Source organism: Takifugu flavidus, chromosome 19 (genome assembly GCF_003711565.1).
Source record: "Takifugu flavidus isolate HTHZ2018 chromosome 19, ASM371156v2, whole genome shotgun sequence".
Taxonomy (NCBI): Eukaryota; Metazoa; Chordata; class Actinopteri; order Tetraodontiformes; family Tetraodontidae; genus Takifugu; species Takifugu flavidus.
In genome coordinates this window covers 12,505,884-12,528,207 of record NC_079538.1, presented here as the reverse complement: position 1 = coordinate 12,528,207, position 22,324 = coordinate 12,505,884, and the positions used below count along the sequence as shown (strand labels likewise).

At 45.5% G+C, this 22,324-nt stretch overlaps 1 protein-coding gene across 2 annotated transcripts in view; it reads left to right on the top strand.

Moving 5' to 3' along the window:
- The window catches only part of galnt14 (UDP-N-acetyl-alpha-D-galactosamine:polypeptide N-acetylgalactosaminyltransferase 14 (GalNAc-T14)), a 68,465-nt gene that overhangs the window by 1,749 nt on the left and 44,392 nt on the right, over positions 1–22,324 (top strand). For both annotated transcript variants that reach the window (XM_057017613.1, XM_057017612.1), the window contains exon 2: positions 11,225–11,394. In XM_057017613.1, coding sequence (XP_056873593.1) covers positions 11,225–11,394 — 170 coding nt within the window. The remainder of the gene's footprint in view (positions 1–11,224; positions 11,395–22,324) is intronic.

The following is a 22,324-nucleotide window of genomic DNA, read 5'->3' as shown; positions in this document are numbered from 1 at the left end:
GTTGCTGGCTTCTCCACCATTTTCCTGCCCTGTAGGGGGCGCTGACTTCAGAGTGCCTTCATGTCTCTGCTTGTAATGCTGCTGTGAGATCGCGTCTTGTGACCACGGCCTCGCTGTTGTGCGAACGCTGTCCGCTTTAACTGCACAGATCACAAACACAACCAAACTGCAGTGTCTGAAAATACCATGAGGCTAACAGGAAGAGAGGAGACAGAAAGTCCAAGATCGTTGGAAGACTCACAGTGTTTGCAGCGCCCTCTGGTGGCCATTTAACGAACACACAAGCGTCACTGTTGGTTTTACCTTCCATGTCATCACACGTAAAAGGAGCACGAATGAACCTTTACTGAGCTCAGATTTCCATGTCTTTCATGGTGGGGGCACTCTGGAAAGATCATTCTTTTAACTTGTCTTTTCTTTATTACAACTTTCTCTGCAGCTGAATCTCTCTTTCCATTTTGTAGAGGCGGTCTTGGTTTCTCCAAGAAACAAGATTGATGCTCCAATCTGTGTGCTCGCCTCGTGTATCACAACGCTCAATCGCTTCACATTGTCACCCCACACACACACCGCACCCGCACGCACACACGCTCACACCCTTAAACTACACATCTGTGCATGCTGCAGACACAGTTGAAATTCATTTCCCCGTCATATGAAATGCAGTTATTGTTCCTTTCTCCTTCTCCTTCCTATCAGGAGGTATTCACATGGACAAGAGGAAAGGGAAATGAGTTTTCAGAGCAGCTATAACCGGCACCCGGGGAGGGAATAATAACGATTTATAAGAGGCTTTCTACGCAGCAGGACCCATAGGTTGACTAACCAGACTGGCCTCTGGCACCAGGGGTCCGATTACTGAAACACGCTGAGGAAATGAAGCCACGTGTGGGTCAATGGCTCCACCTACTGATAAGTCTGTGCTAGCCTGGCCCCTTTAGCGGTTCGTTGGTGAGAGTTTCCTCTTGTTTTGTTGAATATTGTTCCGTATTTGTCCCAGCGCCCTGTAATCGGAAGACCGTCAGTCTGACGGCAATAAACACCATCGTGGCCGGTAAACGCTCGTTCAGGAGATGATGGCGGGAGACTGGGGCGCGTCACTCGCCAACTCCAGTGATTTCCTATTTTACCACTCTGTGGCGTTCAGCGAAATGAGCAGTTTTGCCTCTGATATTATACGCAGACACACAATTTGCAATCACTGCGCCGTTTCTACATCAGAACGTGCAAGTTGCTTTTTTTATTCTCTCTCCATCATTTTCTCCTTTATAAATGATGGAGATGATTCAAACACAGCCAGAATCAGCATGGATACGATATTTCAGTTGATGTTGCAGCAAAATCAAGCATCTTTGGCAGGAGATTAAACACACATACACACACAAGCACATGCACACACACGCGCGCGGGCATGAAAGGACTGAAAACAACTGATAAGTGGGATTCTGTCATCTGGGGCCAAATCACATTTGTTGCAAGTGAAAAGTTCATGTTGTTTTGAAATGGGTCCTCGGCTGCAGATGCGGGCTTGATACTCATATTTCTTCCCCCCCCTGAGCACAAAAGACTGCTCATGGTCTCCGCTGGTTATACTCGTCTAACACTCCTGGCGATGCACCATCAGAGCATGAATACATTCAAAACAGCAGGTTTTTGGTCCGAACATTCAGCTGCTTCAGCTCGAAAATGATGAAATATGTAAGCAGCTTTGGCAAACGTGGCGTGTCTCTCCCACGGTAGATGTGCCGGATGTATCAGAAGACAACTCGTCAAACGGTGTTTCAGTTAGTATTGAGGCTTCACAACGTTCTACGAATGAGAGCTTCTTTCACCTGGGGGGATGTTTGCTCTCCATGATTGTCCCAATTCCCACAAAGGTCACGTTGATTGGATGACATCCAATACTTTATTTATATTACATGTAATCTAGTTATTAATCCACCCCTGTGCTAATATAATCAAGGTGCGTTAATGTGTGTGTGTGTGTGTGTGTGTGTGTGTGTGTGTGTGTGTGCGTGTGCGTGTGAGTGTGTGTGTGTGTGTGTGTGAGTGTGTGCGCTGGTGCGAATATTGTAATTCTCACCGTGATGCGTACAGGATTAACCCATCAATCTAGTTTATTGAGAATAGAGGTAAGAGCAGAATAAAAAAAGGAGGAGAAAAGATGGAGAAAAAGAGAGGAGGATAAGAAAGGACAATCAAGAACTCAGGGTGAAGGGAGACGAATTTCTTAATAAAACAATGAATTGTAATGGCGGAACAAAAGGAGAGCGCCATGCAAGGAGAGGGAAAATCAATGAAAGACAGAGAAAGGAAAAATATGGAGGCTGTTACAGACTGGTAGAACACACACACACACACACACACACACACACACACACACACACACACACTCAGGAGTAAAACAGACAGCCTGGGCGGTTTTGGCTGTCACCGGTTACTTGTGTTCGTGCCAGTTCCGCTCAGGGTCACCTGTTACCGTTAGCATGCTACCATCCATACGGTTGCCCGAGGAGAGGCGCCTCACATGCAGAAGATTCAAGCTTTTAGGATCCAGCAAGTCACTCACGCTACACAAATTCAGACATGATGATGATGATGATGATGATGATGATGATGATGATGATGATGATGATGATGATGATGATGAGTGCAAAATGACTGTTTGTGTTCCGAGTTCTGCTGCAACAACAACGGAGCTGCTTCAGACTTCCTGTTGTCGGCACCGTAGCTCCCACGTATGTCCGTGAGATTGTTAGGAGCTTTGAATGACCTTCTTCCCCACAGCCTGGTGCTAATGTGCTGTTGAGATGTGATGGTTGTTGTCAGCAGAGGTGCAGGGGAGCCGCTATCCTCCAGCTCCGTCTCTGGAAAGAGCTTTGCGTGGTCAAAGAGGAGGGAAGCGCTTTATCAATCCAGTTCCTTCCTGGTTTCCCATTGAGGAGCGCCGGGGGTCTAATATCACCATCTATGTGTATGTGTGCGTGACGGAACAGACAGGTGTAACAGGTGTCTGCGGAGCCTTTCTTCAGCAGATCTGAAGCTCCTTGTTGGCTCTCTTGCTGCTATCGTTGCTGCTAGCTGCAGACGTCTCCTCCCCTTTAGAAGTTAGTCGCCTCTTCACGAGAGCGGATGAGATATAACCAGGAGGGTTTAAACCAGCATCATCCTCCTCCTCCTCCTGCTGCTGCTCCAACCAGCACATCTCCTTCTTCAGCCCCCCCCCACACACACACACTCACTCATATTTACTGGTGCAGGTAGAGGTGAAGAATGTTGAACAGACGTGATTGAATAAACAGTTTCTCAGTCGGCCGTCTGCTGGAATTATAAGTATGAATTAGAGCAGGACTATGGGGGGGGGGGGGGGGCATAAATCTGTTTTGAATGTAACCAGATGCATCAAAAGTGTCGTGTTTTCGTGGCAGCTGTGTGTGTATTTATCTGAAAATACCCCTGGTTTGTGAAACTGCACCTTTCTGGACAAAATCTGATTAACCTGTTCAGGGACCACAAATGAGGCTCGTGTTTGCTGCCAAAATCTAATTTCAAAACACCAAATAACGAGGCGCCCGGCGAATTATGGAAATGTGTGTCATGAATATTTAATTATCAGTGTTCTTTTTGCTGCAGCAGTCCACATTTCAATGTTCAGGACTTCGGCTCTGCAGCAGCACAGACAGGGCCGGCTCCAGACAATCCAGGGGGGAGATTAGCGGTCTGCCCCCCCCCCGACGCAGTTCACAGATTCAACTAATGCTCTTTATTTAAAGAGAATGTGAAAAGAATGTTCACAATTTGTAGAGAATTATTCCGTTTCTACCGGTTTTTTCCAGCTTTGGGTGTCAGTGAGACTAGAATCCTCACCGAGATGATAAAACATGCATGTGTGAGCACAAAGGGTAAACTGTGCACGTGAACAAGGTAACAAATTACATCCCATCTGTCATCTTATAAATATGCACACACACTCATGCAGTTTAGAGCTCAGATGAGAACAAGAGGAAGTCTGCAAAGCTGCAAAGAAAACACTTAAAATTCAAGGAGAATTTTCCATGTAAACACCTACATACGCTCCCTCGCTCGCTCTCTCTCTCCTGTCACTCTCTCTCTGTCACTCTCTCTCTCTCTCTCCCTGTCACTCTCTCTCTCTCTCTGTCACTCTCTGTCTCTCTGTCACGCTCTCTCTCTCTCCCTGTCACTCTCTCTCTCTGTCACTCTCTCTCTGTCACTCACATCTGCTCTTTCATCCCCATATGGAGTTTAGGAGGGTTAGTTTCTGATATGCATGTGTGAGCAACACGCATGTGGGCATGCATGTGTGTGCACCTGTGGTCATGTGACCACATGTACTGAATCTGCTATAAAGGGAATCCAGAAAAAAAAAGACAGATGTGCTACAGCACCAACAAACAGCTGTTGCACAACCTCCCTTTTCCCATAATTCATTGCACGTGCACCTGAGGAAAATGAAATGTTTGCACGCACCTCTGTAGGATTTAATCAGAGTAATTAGACTCGTAGTAGCTCAGAAATCATTGATGAGAGTGTGTTAATTACACGTCAGTCATGTCAGTTTTCTGAGTTCCTGCTTCTTTTTTTTGTTATGAGCTCTAAACTCAAGTGTCTTTCTCGTCTTTCACCTAATGATGTTTGATCAGAATCAGTGAAACATCTTCAGCTGCAGCAGTTATCAGCCATTTTCCCGATTTAATGTCCATTTAAATATCTTTAATGATTCCATGCTGGCAGGATTTTAAGCGCTTATCAGCCCATATTAATGAAGTATAAATATTCCATAGATGTTTTAATCAATTCATACCCACAAGGTTAGATGAGTCTTAAGACTCTTCTTGACCGCACAAATATATTCTGTGCAGCAGACGTGGACCAATTCTTGCCTGTCCATCATTTCTTCCTTCAGGAGTGGAAATTTATTTAAAGCAGAATCTTTAAGACAGAAAAACCCTAAAATTCCAGTCCACACCTGAGGGAAGAAATGCAAATAATGTTCCTTATTTTCCTGAAAAGGTTGTGGGGAAACATCCTTTGCTGTGGGGGACAAAACTAATAGTGTGTAGCGCTGCCTTTGTGTGTGTATGTGTGTGTGTGCATACATGTGCGCTTGTGTCTGTGTGAGTGTGTGTGGATCCTAGACAGAGATGTATGAGCTGGAACAGAAAACAATGTAGAAACCAAGCAGGCACCACTGCTGCAGGCTGAGATCTACACACAGCCTTAATTGATGAGTGTGTGTGTGTGTGTGTGTGTGTGTGTGTGTGTGTGTGTGTGTGTGTGTGTGTGTGTGTGTGTGTGTGTGTGTGTGCCATGTATTGATGTGATGGTGCTCTCTCTGGACCTGAGCTCAATAAGCTCTGACTTCAAACAAACAACAGCCAGTTGGAGGAAGGAAAGATGAGGAGGTGAAAGTGGAAGAGGTGAGGATGAGGAGGAGAGGTGTGGAGGAAGGGAGGAAAGACATGATGAAGGAGGAGATTATCTGCTGTACAATGCTAATGTCATGTTACTACGTTTAGTGACTGGTAAAGGAGCCATGTGAAAATGACTGGGATAAAATGCTAACAGCAGTTTTAGCATTTAACTGGATTACTGAATGTGATTAACAGTCAAGTGTTAATGACAAGCAAAATGAATGAGTGTTACCATGGTTACAATGAAGATAAATTGTCACACATCTTAAAATTAAACAAATGTTGCCGTGTGTTGCCTCACCGCTCTTTTTGGTGCGTACTGGCAGCCATTTTTTAACTGCGTAAACAAGTAAGACTTGCAAACGGATCGCCTAAAGATTAGATTAGATTAGATTCAACTTTATTGTTATTGCACATGTACAGGTACAGAGCAACAAAATGCAGTTTAGCATCTAACCAGAAGTGCAAAAGAAGCAGCAAGTGAGGATAATAACTTAATAAATACAGTATGTGCGGTTATTTTTACAATCGTTTACTGGGTTGTGCTATAAACATATTTTACAGATGGTGTGTACATTAAATGCCTTAGACTATAAGTGCAGGAGCTATTTAGCTATTTACATAAGATAGAGGAGATGTGCAAATCATAACGTGCAAGACTTCTGCAGCCTTTACTCACAGAGGGGCCGTTACTGCTTTTGTCAACATGGTCGACAAGCTCATCACCAGTCTTCCGGTGGCCTCTGCAGAGTTCCTGGTTTCTTGTTCCTCTTTGGATTAGCTGCTAACTGCTAGCTGCCTAAAATCTTTGCTTGTTAAAAAGTTCCCAGTTGCGGCATCAGATCTGGAGTCACACTCATTTGCGGTCCAAAATGGCCTCCTGTGCGTCACAATGACTGTTGGCCACAGTGATGATGTTTGAGGTCAGTAAATCTGTTGTCCTGTTAGTGTCCTGTAGCTTCTTCCTACACAGTATCACATAAACCGGCATCGTTTGCTGGTGTTAGCCAACAATGCTAGCAACACAAACGTGTAGAGGCATCCATCTCGTTGGTGTGTGTGAGTGGAGTTCATGTCAGTGCGGCGGCGGTCACGTGTGGCGTGCTGACACGAACTCCACTCACACGCACAAACCGACTGGCATCAGGCACGAAGGAACTGTTAGCTGGTGTTTTAAAAGTTTCTAAAATGCCTAAAATAAATGTTCAGCCCTTTTTTTCTCCTGTCCATCCTTGAATGACTCTTTATTAGCATTTGCATGAATTATCACAAATTAATTATCACTTTGCAAAGATTAAGAAAATCAATTTTCTCATCATCAAAGTTGAATAATCTCCTAATCTAAAGGCGGCGCGTTGGTTCCAGGCAGTTTTGAATTTCATCAGTCACACTTTATCCGCTTCCCCCCTGATTAAAGGAGAGAAGTCGCATTGATCATCGGTTTCCTGGGACTGTGGCTCTGCTGCACAGTCGCAGCTCTGATGTGAATCTGCCGATCTGAAGTCACAATCTGACAAAACAGCTTTGGGTTTCACAGGGTAACGAGATAGTTAGCCGTGACCCAAAGATAAGGAAACTTTGATACCTCCTCGTGGCACAAAAACTAATTGGCAGGGTTGCGATAACGGGATTATGAAAGAGTCTATGTAAATGAGGTCTGTGGAGCGCTGAACACATGGATGATTTATGCAGCATCTGGACTGCAAATAATCCCAGATTTGATGCTTTTTTTTTTGCTCATGTTTTTGTTTTCTGTCTTCACCCTGAATAATCAGCCTTCTTGGGTTTTGCCTTTTATCTGTTGTAGTTGAATTTTTAATCTCTTTCTTTTATTTATTATTCAAAGTACAGATTTCACAGACTTTACCATGAAATTCTTACTCTGGAGCCTAAAATGCATATTTATGTGTTTGTATTCTCACAACTCCAGCATGATGTTGTTGAAAATGACAAATTCAGAAAATAATCAGCCTTTTCTCTCTGTTGTTATTTGCACTGTGAACTAAATAATCCGGTGAAACTGGCAGCATCTGCAGGTGGAGAAGGCATAAGAAGAATAGCTGAAGGAGAACAGACCCCACGCCCATCTGTCGGATTATTCTTGATTCTCTTCACACCTTTGGAATAACGGCAGAGTTTAATCCCACCTTTCACCTGGAGAAACAAGCCAGCCGGCCTTTTTACACAGTATTTAGTGTGAAGATAATGGCACACACACACACACACACACACACACACACACACACACACACACACACACACACACACACACACACACACACAGACTTCATGTATGATTTATTCCAGGGGTATGATGGGTAATTCATCCTCTGTCTGGGTCACAGATTGAGGTTAAAGTCACTGAGAAACGCAGCAACAGCAGAGCAGAAGTTTGGATCTGAAACAGCTAAACCTGAGATGTAACGTTTGTTTTTGTGGAACTGCAAACTGACCACGAGACTTTAGAAAGGCCTCGGTCAGACTGGAGTCGATGTTTTAGGGGAATTCCCCTTGATAGCCCTACTGGGTCTTTACGCAGACCCCAACATGAGTCCACTCCTGACACCCCCACCGGTCTGGTGCACGACGCACCAGTCAGAGCTGCACTGGAAATCCCAGTAGAGCACGAAGAGAAAAGCTGTGAGGCCACGTCGCTAACAATGGTAGCAAGTTTCTAATGTCAGAGCTCATATGTAGTAATTGTACCGATTTCATTAAAGTGGCACCTATAACTGATCTAAGGTGTGTGTGTGTGTGTGTGTGTGTGTGTGTGTGTGTGTGTGTGTGGTGTGTGTGTGTGTGTGTGTGTTAGAGAGAGAGAGAAAGAGCAGGAGATAATGAGCGTGCATGTATGCAGGTTTCAGGCTTTATTATTCTACATACATATCAGTCTGTCTCATCTGGACGCATTAATAGGTTCCTTGGTGGCTTGGTTCACACACACACACACACACACACACACACACACACACACACACACCACACACACACACACACACACACACACAGATTCCCAGTGTTTGTCCAGCGCTTCATGCCTGGGGTTCGTTTAATTGAATGTCTGTGTTCATGTTCAGGGGTTGGTAGAGGCATTGAGAGGATGCCATGGTGCATTAAGAAGACAAGCTGTGAGAGTGTGTGTGTGTGTGTGTGTGTGTGAGTGTGTTTTGTAAATAGGATAAAATCCAGAGAACCTTGAAGCCGAGGCAAACACGTTTTACAGGGAGGAATGAAAGTGTGTGTGTGTGTGTGTGTGTGTCTGTGTGTGTGTGTGTGTGTCTTCAGAAAGCTTAATCACACTTCCCTCCTCTTTGTCTTGCCATGTTTCTAATCTTGTCAGTCTTTATTTTTCTGTCCTTTCTTGTCCTCTGTCTCCTCCTGCCATCAGTCACTTTCAACCTCTTGCAGAAGCTCTTGTTTAATTCATATGTTCTTTTCAGTTATTTGTTATTTATTTGTTTTTTCCTCAGCATCAGCAGGATCTGGAGGATGGGTTTCATCAGTGTTGGAGTGCAGGGTTCCACTGGAGAACATGCTCCAGAGCAGGGCTGCTGACTGCACAGTGCCGTAGATGTTCTCTGTGACAGGAGCGCTCTGCTGTATTGAAAGATTTATTGTGGCAAATGTGTTTTCGAAGCTTCGGCATGTTGATCGTAAGCACTGTTAGCAAATGTAGCACGTCCGCCTCCAGCTAAAGCAGCTGCTAGCAGAGGTATGAAGCCTCTTTTCAGTTTATTCCTTTATCATTATGGGTCTTTTCCTGCTGCTCTTCTTTCATGTCGTCTCTTTTCTTTTTGTTAGTTTCATAATCTCCATCTTTTCTCCGTTCTTCCCTCCTCGCTCTCTTCTTTTCATTTTCTTTTCATCCATCCTTCCTCTTCTGGTTCAATTGTTATAGAAACCAAGTGAAAACACACACACACGCACGCACGCACGCACACACACACACACACAGTCCTCTAATGGCCCCATTTAGACAATGTGTCGCATCAGCAAGTCGTACGGCTGAATAATGAGGAGGAGGAGGAGTGAAAGTGGAGAAGTTCTGGTTTTTTCTGCATCTCTCTGTATTTTTGGCCTGGCTGATCATTATCCCGATGGAAATTCCAACCTGTAATATGTTAGATATTAATTAGTCATGATTTAAAACTGCTTCGTAACAGTGAAATCTTGTTTTTACAAGGTTATTGCCAGCTGAGCTCACATGCTATTATATTTTCATAAGAATTTCCTGTCGGCGCTGTGGATAATTTTATAGAATTGTGGGAGACAATTTTCTTTATATGGAACTTGGCTGCTGTTGCTGTAGCTGCTAAAATCCCTTTTTGTAAGGTTACAGCCTTATTGCCCGTCTTGTTTCCCTCTGTTTTACTCCCATGTTTCTCTACCCCTCACCTGTATCAGGAGCTGTCCTCCCTATCTCATGGTTTAGTGTGATGTCAACTAACTGCAAAGTTTTGAAAATGGAGTAAAACTTTATTTAAAGCAGATCCAGAAGAAGACTAGCAGGGGTACCTGGACTGGGCCTGGACTGGGCTGAAGGTTCTGGTTCTTAGCTTGGGCTCTTCTGCATGTATGTGTACATGCAATCACAATGCTAATTCTTTGGTTTGCCCTCTATTTTTCACACACGCACACACACAAGCTGTGTTTTCTTCTGCCTCCTTATGTTTTAACTCCAGACAGCTGTTGGGAGCTGAGCAGGATTTATCTGCAACATTAACTTCCTGTATCTTATTTTGCAGCGTTTGTTTTTGGGCCGGCCGGGTTCTTCCTGTGTGCCACAGACTGAACGTGGTTGAAGTCTGACGTTTACTGAAGCGCACACTCAGCACTTTGTCTCTTTGGATATTAAAGGCGTACGCCGCTGCTTTTAACAACAAAATACACATGTTTTATTAAAAGCACCCTCATTATTTTTTTTATTAGAGGACAGATGTGATGATTGGTGTTTTTAAATGAGCTTGTCTTAGCCATCTGGCAAATTTTGAGCCTTGCCGTTATGGTCCATGTGAACCAACTTGATCTGGTATCGAGGTTAAACTTTAGCCTGTTACCACCTGATTACTAATGAGAGCTTGTCTAGTTGGATGCTAAAACACATCAAAGCCCCCTGGTGGATCATCTTAAAGAAACAAAAGCTTCATAAAAACCAGGCAACAACAAGAAAAAGACTAAAATTCGACATTTGTCTTTTTCAAGAAGAGACAAGACAGTTAAGACCATCCTGAATCTTCTTTAGCTTCAATTACCTCTAAAAGCCCTCCTGATGCGTTTTTAAAAGGTCTATGCTGCAAATGCTCCTTTTCTCAAACACACACACACACACACACACACGGTTTGGTAATGACAGGTCACCATCCACAGACGTGTCATTTGTGACTGAATCCAGCCAATCTGTCTGATCTCTGATGGAGAGAAAATGCCAGCAAACGTCTGCAGAAACGCTTTTCATCAGAAACAGTTTGAGACATTTGTAGTAGATTTGATACCGTTTTAATCCAGTTATCTTTGATGTTAATGTGATATAAAATATGTCTTCATCACTCAGATGTCAATTATAATGTTTTTCTACACCTTTGGACATAAATAGGTGGTTAAACTTAAACTGAACAGAAGGTCTCAGATAACATGAGGAGTTTTGTTCTTGTCCTCCGGCCCACCAGGGGGCGATCAAGAGCCAACTATTTAAAATTGTTATTCAGACCCCAAATTTAAACCATCTCATTGAGAAAGAGCCAAGCAGACAAAACACAACAACTCTGTTTTTCTTTCTCCTGCCTGATGGACAGATCTCAGATGCAGAGTGGGAGGACATGTTGGAGCGTTTTGACGAGCGGGGTTATTTGAACGCTCGCCGCTGGAAACCCGGAGATGACCCGTACACCCTGTACGCCTTCAACCAGAGGGAGAGTGAGCGCATCCCCAGCAACCGTGCCCTTCGAGATACGCGACACTTCAGGTACCTCCCACCAACACACACACACACACACACACACACACACAGTCTATCAGATCTGACCTCTGGAGAAATTTGTGTTACACAAACTCACCTGATGCTGTGATATACAGATCTGCTGAGCATTCTTAGAAATGAAACTTATCAGAGCTAAACTCCTGGAGCCTGCAGACATGAGCAGACGCATCTCTCTCTCTCTCTCTCTCACACACACACACACACACACACACACACACACACACACACACACACACACACACAAGGACTCCTAATTAATCCTCAGTCTACACTAAAATAAATTTAGATTGTGGAAGAAAACACATTTACATAGACAAACCACAGAAATTACAGCATCTTTGTCTGATAAGAAATTGAATTAAACCATCAGGACAGAACTCCTCCTCGCAGACGGCGTCCTCTGTGCTGGGAAGATGCTCTGCAGGAAGATAAGGAGCTTGCTGCTGTGACAGAAGTCGCCTTCTTGCACAATTCAGGAAATAGAAACAAAAACTAGACAGTCGTGGAAAATGTGTAGGAGCCCAGTCAGACTTGCTGGCTCTGTGTGTGTGTGTGTGTGTGTGTGTGTGTGTGTGTGCGTGTGTGTGTGTGTGCGTGTGTGTGTTTGTGCTATTACTGTTTTTGACATACTTGAGGCTGGTCAAAAACTAAACCCCTGTTTTTACTTGTGTGACACACACACACACACAGTCGAGTTGGCAACAGAACTCACTGTTAAAGATGTGAGCGCAAATTCCCTGAAAACAAAAATGTAATTCATCATAACGTAAGTGAAGAGCAAACCGCCTGACTTCAGATCAGACCTGAGGAAAGAGGGAAAGTAAAATCGCCCTTTGCCTTATAAAAGCAACCCCACCGGTTGTTTGGCTGCAGCCATGTTGTTGCCAAATGATGTTTCTGGTATTTGTGGAGCAGTGGAAGATGAAAGGAAGCATCCATTTGTCCTCTTTGATGTTCACCCGATAATTAAAGGTTACTGTGTGAATCAGGGCGAGCCAGGTTTTTGGTGTGTGGGCAGTAATCAGCAGGCTGTTTATTCTGGCAGTTACAATCATCATGACTATGTCCTGGATGATTGGAGCAGCGGCTGCTGGTGGCGAGCACAGCGGGACGCGACTCCAGCTTTCAGCGAGAAGAATGCTACAATCTGCTCATCTGTTTGTGTGTTTTTTGTGTGTTTGCATGTTTTAGTATACGGGGTGTCGTCTTGCTCTGGATCTCATTCTTCATCTGCTGTTGGGATAACATAAGGTGGCTAACAAGTGTGTGTGTGTGTGTGTGTGTGTGTGTGTGTGTGTGTGTGTGTGTGTGTGTGTGTGTGTGTGTGTGAGTTTGTTTGACAAAGTGAGAGTAGGAGGTGGGAAAGCGGGGATATGGTTACACAATAATCTGTTAGCAGGGAAGTTCGGGGCCGATAGTGCTCATTTATCTTGTATAGGAGTTGTGTGTGTGTGTGTGTGTGTGTGTGTGTGTGTGAGCAGGGGTGCGGCGGTTATGTGATTATCTATCCTCAGTCATTGTGTTGCTGCGGATCTGTCGGAGCGCAGTAGCAGGGAAAGTGATAGGGCTTCGAATTCTGGCAGGAAGGTAAAAAAAAATCCAGCCATGAAGCTGCCGAGGCTTTGTTGTCTTCTGCTCCTCTCACACAGGTGTTCCCCAACGCTCTGGAGAGTCACCTACACAGAGGAATTCATGAATAAAACAACATAAATTAGGGAAAACAAGTAATTAAATCACGTTGAGGATGTACAGCAGTGGAAATGTGACTTTTCAACTAAAGTTTGAGTCCAGTGTCAAACCAGGTTGACAGAGAAGCTTAAACAACTTTTATTCTTCATTTATTTGGAGCTGAAGATCGACATCAAAGGTATTTGCATCAGAGCAGCTTGTTTGACAGTCAAGCTAATCCAACCTCAGCATGTTCCAGACTCTTTCCTGATGCCGTTAGGCTGCCTCGATGAAGCAGTGAGGCTGCAGTGATCCGGTTATTAAAATCAGATCGGAACCCTTTATCAGCAGGATTCATTGAGATGTGCTGTGTTTGTTTACTGACACTGAGATTTCTGTGGCTCTACGCTACAGAAGTGCACTAAGCTAAATAAAAAAGGTGTGTGTGGTGCAGAGAGTGCAGTAATGAACCCAGGGCTGTGAGTTGTGGAGATTACCCCTCTGGAGGAAAGTTCCAGTGGAGAATTCCCAGCAGGGATTGAGGAGAGGTTCCAGGTCAGTTATTTTCACAGTGGGGGTGATGATAACCTACAGATTAGAGAAGAAAGCTTCAGGCCTGAACATGCCCAGCTGGTCTCCTTCCAGCCTGAAGGCTGGACATAACCCGACATTGTTGATAACCCCATACTGGGGTCGTGGTGGTGGTAGGGGGCATTTTCAGCTTTCTTCATGACTGAATGCAGATTATCCACCTTCTTCATCCCCTTCTTCTGCCAGGGTGGTTTTGTGTGGTGCTGGGGCCTGTATGATAGTCCTTATGTGGACATAATTTCAGTAGCATAAGTGGAACCGGCACCAAAACCAGGGTTTTTTTGTTGGAGAAAAATGAGATTTTGAATGGTGTCAGGATTTTCCCTCCCTTTCTTATGGTTAAACGTGTAGAATGATGGTAACACCGGTCAGAACAGGACTTTTAAATCAGGCAGGAATGAATTATGCGGTGGGTTGGGTAGATCAGTAAGGTGGTTTGAGTATCACAGGTCAACCCTGCCACTGTCTTTGGCTCCAAGAAGGATATGAGAGAGAGCTTAGAGAGAAGATGGGGAGATAGGGGAGAGGAGTTGAGAGGAGATTAGGGGGAGGAATGGAGTTGGGGAAGTTGCCACAAGCTGCTGAGATGGGAGATAATTACCACATGCAGAGTCGAGTGTGCAGAGTGTATAAACCACTTCACTTCGATGCTCTGCTATTATCACAGAGAACAGAGGAACCTCCTCCCTCGGCTCTCAGACGGGAGCAGGGATTAGACCCAAGTGGAGACTACGGTTCTGTATAGGTCTACAGATGTGAAAGAAAGCTCCTCTAATGAATGACGGAGGGAAACTGGGTCAGAGTTTCGCCATGAATCTTTACCGAAGGTGCTGGCTTCATGGCATACGCTTCAAGTAGTGCAGACCTGTTAAAAAAAGGCTTGGAAAAGACTTCTGTTATTAACCATCAGGTCATGTGAAATTCAAGAGTCAAATTTAAGAGTTTAAAGTCCCAAAAATAATTTGGTGAACAGAAAATCATCCCTAGCTCGGAGGCGGATAAGAATACCCAAAGAGACCAATACATTTTCAGATGAAATCACTCTTTCCCATCAGCGGTGACAGGCAGTGCTCAGGACGACTGCTCATTGTCTCACAGAACATTAATTCAATTTGTAGCTAAAGAAGCCTTAGAACAACAAAGAGAAAGTGAAAGGGTGAAAAATGACGGTGTCTCTGTTCGCTGTAACGGAACATTGGTCTCTGCTGCCCCTCCTCATAACCATCAGCTGATGAAAACATCTAGATCAGTTAATTAAGTGGTTTCATTGTGACGCGGTGATCCTTGAACACATATCGGTGACACGATCATTCAGGCATGGAGTGACACCCAGCAGCACGTGTTGTTGTCTGCCGCGTGTACGTGTTTGTTTCCATGAATCGCAGCTCCATATTAATCACTTTACTAGCTGCGGTGCCTCCCACGCTGCACATCCTCATCCTTCTGAAAGCGCTGCGATGGGAAAAAAAGCCCCCGTTAACTCTGACGCTGCAGCGTTTTCATTTGCCCTCATCAGGCTCCTTTTTTTGATGACCTGCTCCGATGACGAAGGCTCACAAACTGGTAGCAGGTACAGGGACACCACAGACCCTGGAGGCTGGGAGTCACGTCTGTAGAACACACGTTTGATCTTCAGGCATCTGCCACCAACCTGTGCCCAGATGTTTCCATTAGACACACTGTTGACAAGGTTTATAGGTTGTAACCAGCTGAATGCATCCAGGCCTGGAACGCTGCTGAAAAGGCTGCTTGACTTGATAAAAGAGGAGAACGGGGATTTTTGTGTGATCATTCAGAAGATGGTGTTCAGCAGGTTCCATCCATCGAAAGACTCTCATAGATTTGAAAATGAGAAACTTGATGTTTCTTCTCACAGTTCTGAAATATTTGATGGCTCCATTTTACTGACTTTATTTCTAGTTGTCATGGAAATGGGAGATTTGTAGCTATTGTACATCCATCAGTGTCAGCACTTTTCTGGTCCGGCTTTTCTTTAGGAGAACTTTCAGGAATACACCTCCAACAGGACACCAGTCCATCCTTTTATTTCTTAAGCTGTTCATTACTGTAATCAACTGCCCACAATAAATATAGACACAATGCACATTTACTCAAGTTTCCAAGTTAATTTTGATGTGCTTACGTGTAACTTCTTGTTTTTGAGCATTTCCTAGGGTGGTAGAATGAACGCAGACTCCCAGATACCCACTGATAAACCTGGACCCATCTGAATCGTCTGACAATTGTTGAACTGTTTGTTGAGCTCTAGGAGGTGAAACTAGTCAAACACGCCACTGAAATGTGGGAAATGAACGTCTGTGGACCTAAATAAAACTGAGGCAGACTAAAGTTCAGAGCTTTTAGCTTTAATCAGCAGCATCCTGACAATCCTCAGACGTTGCAGGTCCAGTGAGTTAGCCAGGAAAGACAGGAAGATCCTCTGGTTTTCTTCTGTTTACTCTGAATGTATCAAACAGCACAAACCAGCAGAAAGCCCTCTGAGGCGAGGAAATCCCCTTGGTGTATTGTGGGTAATCTGCTGATGCGGAACCTGAGCTGTGAAGCACCCCGGTGCTTCGACAAGAACGCGGAATGACAGTGACGCTAAGCGGCTTTACCGCTGCCAGCGCCGCGCTCGCCGCCCCTGCTCTGCCTCCGCGACGCCGCCATGTCCAAACGATGCTGGCGCAGACGGAGCTGCGAGTGTATCTGCTCCGATAGCTGATGTGATTTGTTTGGCTTCCTTTTCTCTAGAAATCATGTCAATATTTGCTCAAATGTTTTCTCCTCCAGAATAATTAGTTTCGTATTACATACTGACATGAATCAGAGGAGCCTCCACAGTGTGAAAACTCTCCAGAGCCGGTTCAGAACTCTGATGTCTCATTGATTTCACCCTCTTAAATCCACTCCAGTCATAAAAAGGAAGATGGAGAAGAGGGAGATTAAAGAGAGCAGTTTTTAAGACTCAATATTTCAGGCACAGATGATAAATTTGAAAGAAACGGTTCCATCTGAAGCTATTTTAATTCAAGTTGATAAAATATTTTGTATTGATGGATATATTGTGTTCTGGTTTAAGCTCAGCACAAGTGGACCTGAGCCTTTTCAGAGGATAGACCTCTGCAGCTACCTCTGTTAAAAGAAAATTACTTTTTATACATATACTAATCAAACATATTCTAATTACTATTTTTTAAATATGAATTAGCACCATATAGAGGGCTTGTAAATAAACTTTGAAGCATCTTCTTAAGGGTCAAAATATAATATCGATATGGCTTCCAATTGAAGGTGTGTGTGAGACTAAAGCCGCCGTCGACTGGCCGAGTCACATGATCGATCTGTATTGATTAGCTGCCTTGTCAGCCAGCCTGTCAGCAGCAGTCCTCATGGAAAGATCTCTCCTCTATCTGTGTCTTCTCATTTACTTTAGTCAGTGTGTGTGAGGTATGATCTTCACTCCAGTCTCCTTCCCATCTTTTCCCTCTTTTTCCCTCCATTCTGCTTTAGTGTAGGTATAAATTCAGGAGTAACTGACTGTGTCTGTGTGTGTGTGTGTGTGTGTGTGTGTGTGTGTGGTGTGTGTGTGTGTGTGTGGTGTGTGGGTGTGTGGGTGTGTGTGTGTGTGTGTGTGTGTGTTCTGCCCATCTGTTTTCATCTGTTGACACATTTGTGATGTAATCTCTGATCTGTGGTAAACCTGAAACCAGATTTCCTTCAGCAACCAGTCGGCTTCTTACGCTGACCTCTGGCTGATCTTCCAGCTGTTCTCTTGCACATTTCTGAAGTGTCTCGCATCACTGGTTGTTTTATGCTCAATTTGTCTTTGCTGTCTTTTCCTGGTCTTATATTTGTTTTGTATCCTCAAAATGTGGGAACACAGAAAAATGGAGTCCATCTTTACGGCCACGCCTGGCTCTGTATCAGTAGGAGCGTTTATCCGGCTCGTCTACAATATATTTACTCTTATAGGAAGCAGATTTGTGCTGATCTGGGCTTGTGTAATGCGAGAGAACAGTATGATCATCCTGAAAACAGATGCTTGTAACCCTCCAACGTCCCGTTCTTGCACATCACTGCACACAACGGAAGCATCACCCCCCCGCTGAGCTGCTGACAGTTAGTCAGTATACAGCCACAGCCACACTTCCACTCCCATCACCTTTGGGGTCTCCACATACGTGCACATACACTTGCTAATGTGACCATTAATAAAACCTGCAACTTTCTCTAAAGCAGGGGTGGGGAACCTCCGGCCTCCGGGCCGTATACGGCCTACGAGACCATTTCTACCGGCCCGCAACGCAATAAGATTTTTATATTTTATATGTGCACTTATACAGTGGGACCGTTCGCTAAACTCCGCGAGCTGCGAGTAGCAGCGGTAGCGTATTTTTGCCTTTCGTATCCTGAAATTTCTTTCGTAACAAGATGAAATATTTTCCCGTTTTCTGAGATAAAACAGATGGTTATGTTATGTCCGAGTCAAGGTCAGGGTCGGTGAACACAGCATGTGATGTATGTAGTGGACTGGACTGATTGACACGGACGAAAAATGCTTAGCGCAACACGCTAAACTCGACGAGTTGAAAGGACAGATGAGTTTGGATAAAATTAACGCTCTTCGCCGGAGTTTGGAGGCTCAACAAGCAGCTTTCACACGACCATGTACCGACAGAGAATATTACGCGTGCAAGTTTTGTGGTGAGTGAATTAATAGCCACGAAGCTGAAACCTCACGCCGAAGGAGAGTTTGTGAACGCGCCTCGTAGCCGCCGCTGAGGCGCTCACGCCGGACAAAGTAAAATTGTTTCAAAGCGTGAATTTTTTTCGTGAATAACTATTGAACTAGGACATACAGTATATTGTTATGATTCCAGTGGGTAACGGTATGTTTTTATGGTCAAGGAATCTAAATATGTAGTCAAAGTATATGTGGGACTAATATTTATGGTGGAAATCACAATATGCCAGGAATTGTTGCGCTTGGCGGAGGTCTGCGCTCTCCGAGTGCTTTCTAGTTATTATTATTGTCTTTATCTTTCTTTCTTTTCATTTATATTCTTGATTATCTTGTTGTATTGCAGTTTTTGTGAGTAGAGGCCTCGAACAGGCCCTTACGGGTCTCTTGCCTCAACTCTGCACCTCTTTTTATTGTTTTGTATGATCATGAAAACATATTTTACTTGTCATTTTATTCTATTTATTTGGTGATTTTATATGCATGTGTGCTAAATAAATAATTCAAACTCAAATGCAGCAATCATGAGACTTAGTAACACAGTGGTTATAGACTTTTTTTTTGTCTTTTTTTTTGCATCCCTAGGTATGTGTTCATAATAGTATGGCCCTCGGAGGACTTTATAAAAATTGAAATGGCCCTCAATATGAAAAGGGTTCCCCACCCCTGCTCTAAAGGCTGAAACTTCTGTTCACGTCAACAACACTGATACTAAACTTTGCAGTGTTTAACTTTAATACAATTTACAGCATTTCTTTAGTATCAGAAGATTGTTTCTCTCTTCTCAGGTGAGTGAGTTTCATAAGAAAAACTGGTAGATTCCATCAGGAAAATGCTCTCAGACTTTGTCGCGTTTCACAGCAGGAAAAACAAAAATCACTCTGACTTGAAGAACCTCGGGCTCCTTCAGCTTTACAGCTCTGTTACAGCACGGTTGATTATTAGTGGCATAACAATTTATTGCTGTACAATGCTGGAAAACAAGCATTTCGTTGTTTTATTGACTGCACAGGCGGAGAATTCAGGACTTCCTCAACTTTTCCTCCTCGTGCACAATTAATAATGGAAGAATATTACATGTTTCGTTTCGTTTTCTGCCACTTATCCGGATTCGGGTCGCGGGGGCAGCAGCTTCAGGAGGGATGCCCAGACAGCCCTCTCCCCGGCCACTTCCATCAGCTCTTCCGGGGAAACCCCCAGCCGCTCCCAAGCCAGGCCAGAGATGTAATCTCTCCACCTAGACCTGGGCCGGCCACGAGGCCGCCTCCCAGTGGGACATGTCCGGAACACCTCTAAAGGGAGGCGTCCGGAAGGCATCCTAGCCAGATGCCCCAACTTACTCCTCTCGATGTGGAGAAGCAGCGGTTCTACTCCGAGCTCCTCCCGGATGTCCGAGCTTCTCACCCTATCTCTAAGGTTGAGCCCGGCCACCCTGCAGAGGAAACTCATTTCAGCCGCTTGTATCCGCAATCTCGTTCTTTCGGTCATCACCCAGCGTTGATGGCCATAGGTGAGGACTGGGACGTAGATCGACCGGTAAATCGAGAGCTTTGCCTTCCGGCTCAGCTCCTTCATTACCATGACGGATCGGTTTAGCGCCCGCATCACTGCTGACGCCGCTCCGATCCGCCTGTCGATCTCCCGTTCCATCCTACCCTCACTCGTGAACAAGATCCCGAGATTGAACTCCTCCACCTGGGGCAGGACCTCCTCCCCAACCCGGAGAAGGCACTCTACCTTTTTCCGAGCGAGGACCATGGACTCTGACTTGGAGGTGCTGATCCGCATCCCTGCCGCTTCACGCTCGGTCGCAAACCGTCCCAGCATTTGTTGGAGGTCCCTGTTCGATGGCGCCAGAAAAACTACATCATCCGCAAAAAGCAGCGACAAGATCTTCCGCCCACCGAACTCAACACCCTCCACTCCCCGGCTGCGCCTAGAAATTCTGTCCATAAAAGTTATGAACAGAACCGGTGACAAAGGGCAGCCCTGGCGAAGTCCAACCCTCACTGGGAACGAGTCCGACTTACAACCGGCTATCCGGACCAAACTCCTGCTCCTTTGGTACAGGGACTGGACGGCCCTTATCAAGGGACCTTCCACCCCATACTCCCGGAGCACCCCCCACAGGATGCTCCTGGGGACCCGGTCATAAGCCTTTTCCAAGTCCACAAAACACATGTGGACTGGTTGGGCAAACGCCCTACTCCCCTCAAGCACCCCAGCAAGGGTAAAGAGGTGATCCGTGGTTCCACGACCGGGGCGAAACCCGTATTGTTCCTCCTCGATCAGAGGTTCAACTATGAGTCTAATCCTCTTTTCCAGCACCCTGGCATAGACTTTCCCAAGGAGGTTGAGGAGTGTGATCCCCCTATAGTTGGAACACACCCTCTGGTCCCCACAAAATAGGGACCACCACCCCGGTCTGCCAGTCCAAGGGCACTGCCCCCGATGTCCACGCAATGTTGCAGAGGCGTGTCAACCAGGACAGCCCTACAACATCCAGAGCCTTAAGATACCCCGGGCGGATCTCATCCGCTCCCGGAGCTCCGCCGCCGGGCAGCTGTTTCACTACCTCGGCAACTTCCGCTCTGGAAATTGGATGGTCCACCTTCTGGTCATCCGACTCTGTTCCACCTTGAGGATACGTGTTGGTCAGATTGAGGAGCTCTGTCGGAGGTGGGAGTTGAAGACCAGCCTGACGGGTTCCTCCACCAAGCGTTCCCAGCAGACCTACACTAAGCTTTTGGGCCTGCCAGGTCCGCGCGGTGGCTTCCCCCCCACCTGATCCAACTCACCACCAGGTAGTGATCAGTTGACAGCTCTGCTCCTCTCTTCACCGGAGTGTCCAAAACATATGGCCACAGATCAGCTGACATGACTATAAAGTCAATCATTGACCTACGGCCCAGGCCATGAGCACCGATGAACAACCTTATGTTTGAACATGGTGTTAGCTATGGCCAAACTGCGACTAGCATAGAAATCCAATAACTGAACACCACTCTGGTTCTGATCGGGCAGACCGTTCCTCCCAATCACACCTTTCCAGGTCATGCTGTCGTTGCCCACGTGAGCGTTGAAGTCTCCCAGCAGCACGATGGAGTCCCCAGTTGGGACACTGTCCAGCGTCCATCCTAGATCCTCCAAAAAGGGCGGGTACTCTGAACTATTATTTGGTTCATACGCACAAACAACCGTCAGAACCCGTTCCCCGACCCGAAGGCGCAGGGAAGCAACCCTTTCGCTCGACCGTGAAAACCCCAGTGTCGAACTAGAGAGTCTGGGGGCAAGCAAAAAGCCCACCCCCGCTCTCCGTCTCTCACCCTGAGCAACTCCAGCCTAGAAGAGTGTCCAACCCCCCTCAAAGACTTGGGTTCCTGAGCCGACGCTCTGTGTGGAGGTGAGGCCGACCATATCTAGTCGGTAACGCTCAACCTCCCCCACAAGCTCCAGCTCTTTCCCCGCCAGTGACGTTCCATGTTCCAAAATATTACATGTATTTTCCGTTATTTCAAACCATCAACGCTGGCAAAAATATAGTCCCGTCTGTCTCCTGCTGGGGAAAAATGAAACTAAAGGCTGTCTTCCATCTGAGTGGCTGCTGCATTTGAAGAGCGATTATGTCACAGCGGTGCGATGAAGGCTGTCCAATTTCAAAGGCTCCATCAAAGGCAGCCTGCAATTGTAGCCTTCTTCTCTTCTATTCGAGCATCCATCAGCTCCTTCTCTGCCCACCACAGCCCAGGATTCATAGCAGGCCAAAGTCTTCCATATGGCCACTTGAGACAACGAGGCAACGGTTTCTGGGCACAAAAGCCTCTAAATATGTAAAGATCACAGGCTGATTTTGGGGGCGTGGTTAAACCATCCCAGCCCTGGTACAGCCTCTGCAGTAGCTCTGCGACTGCC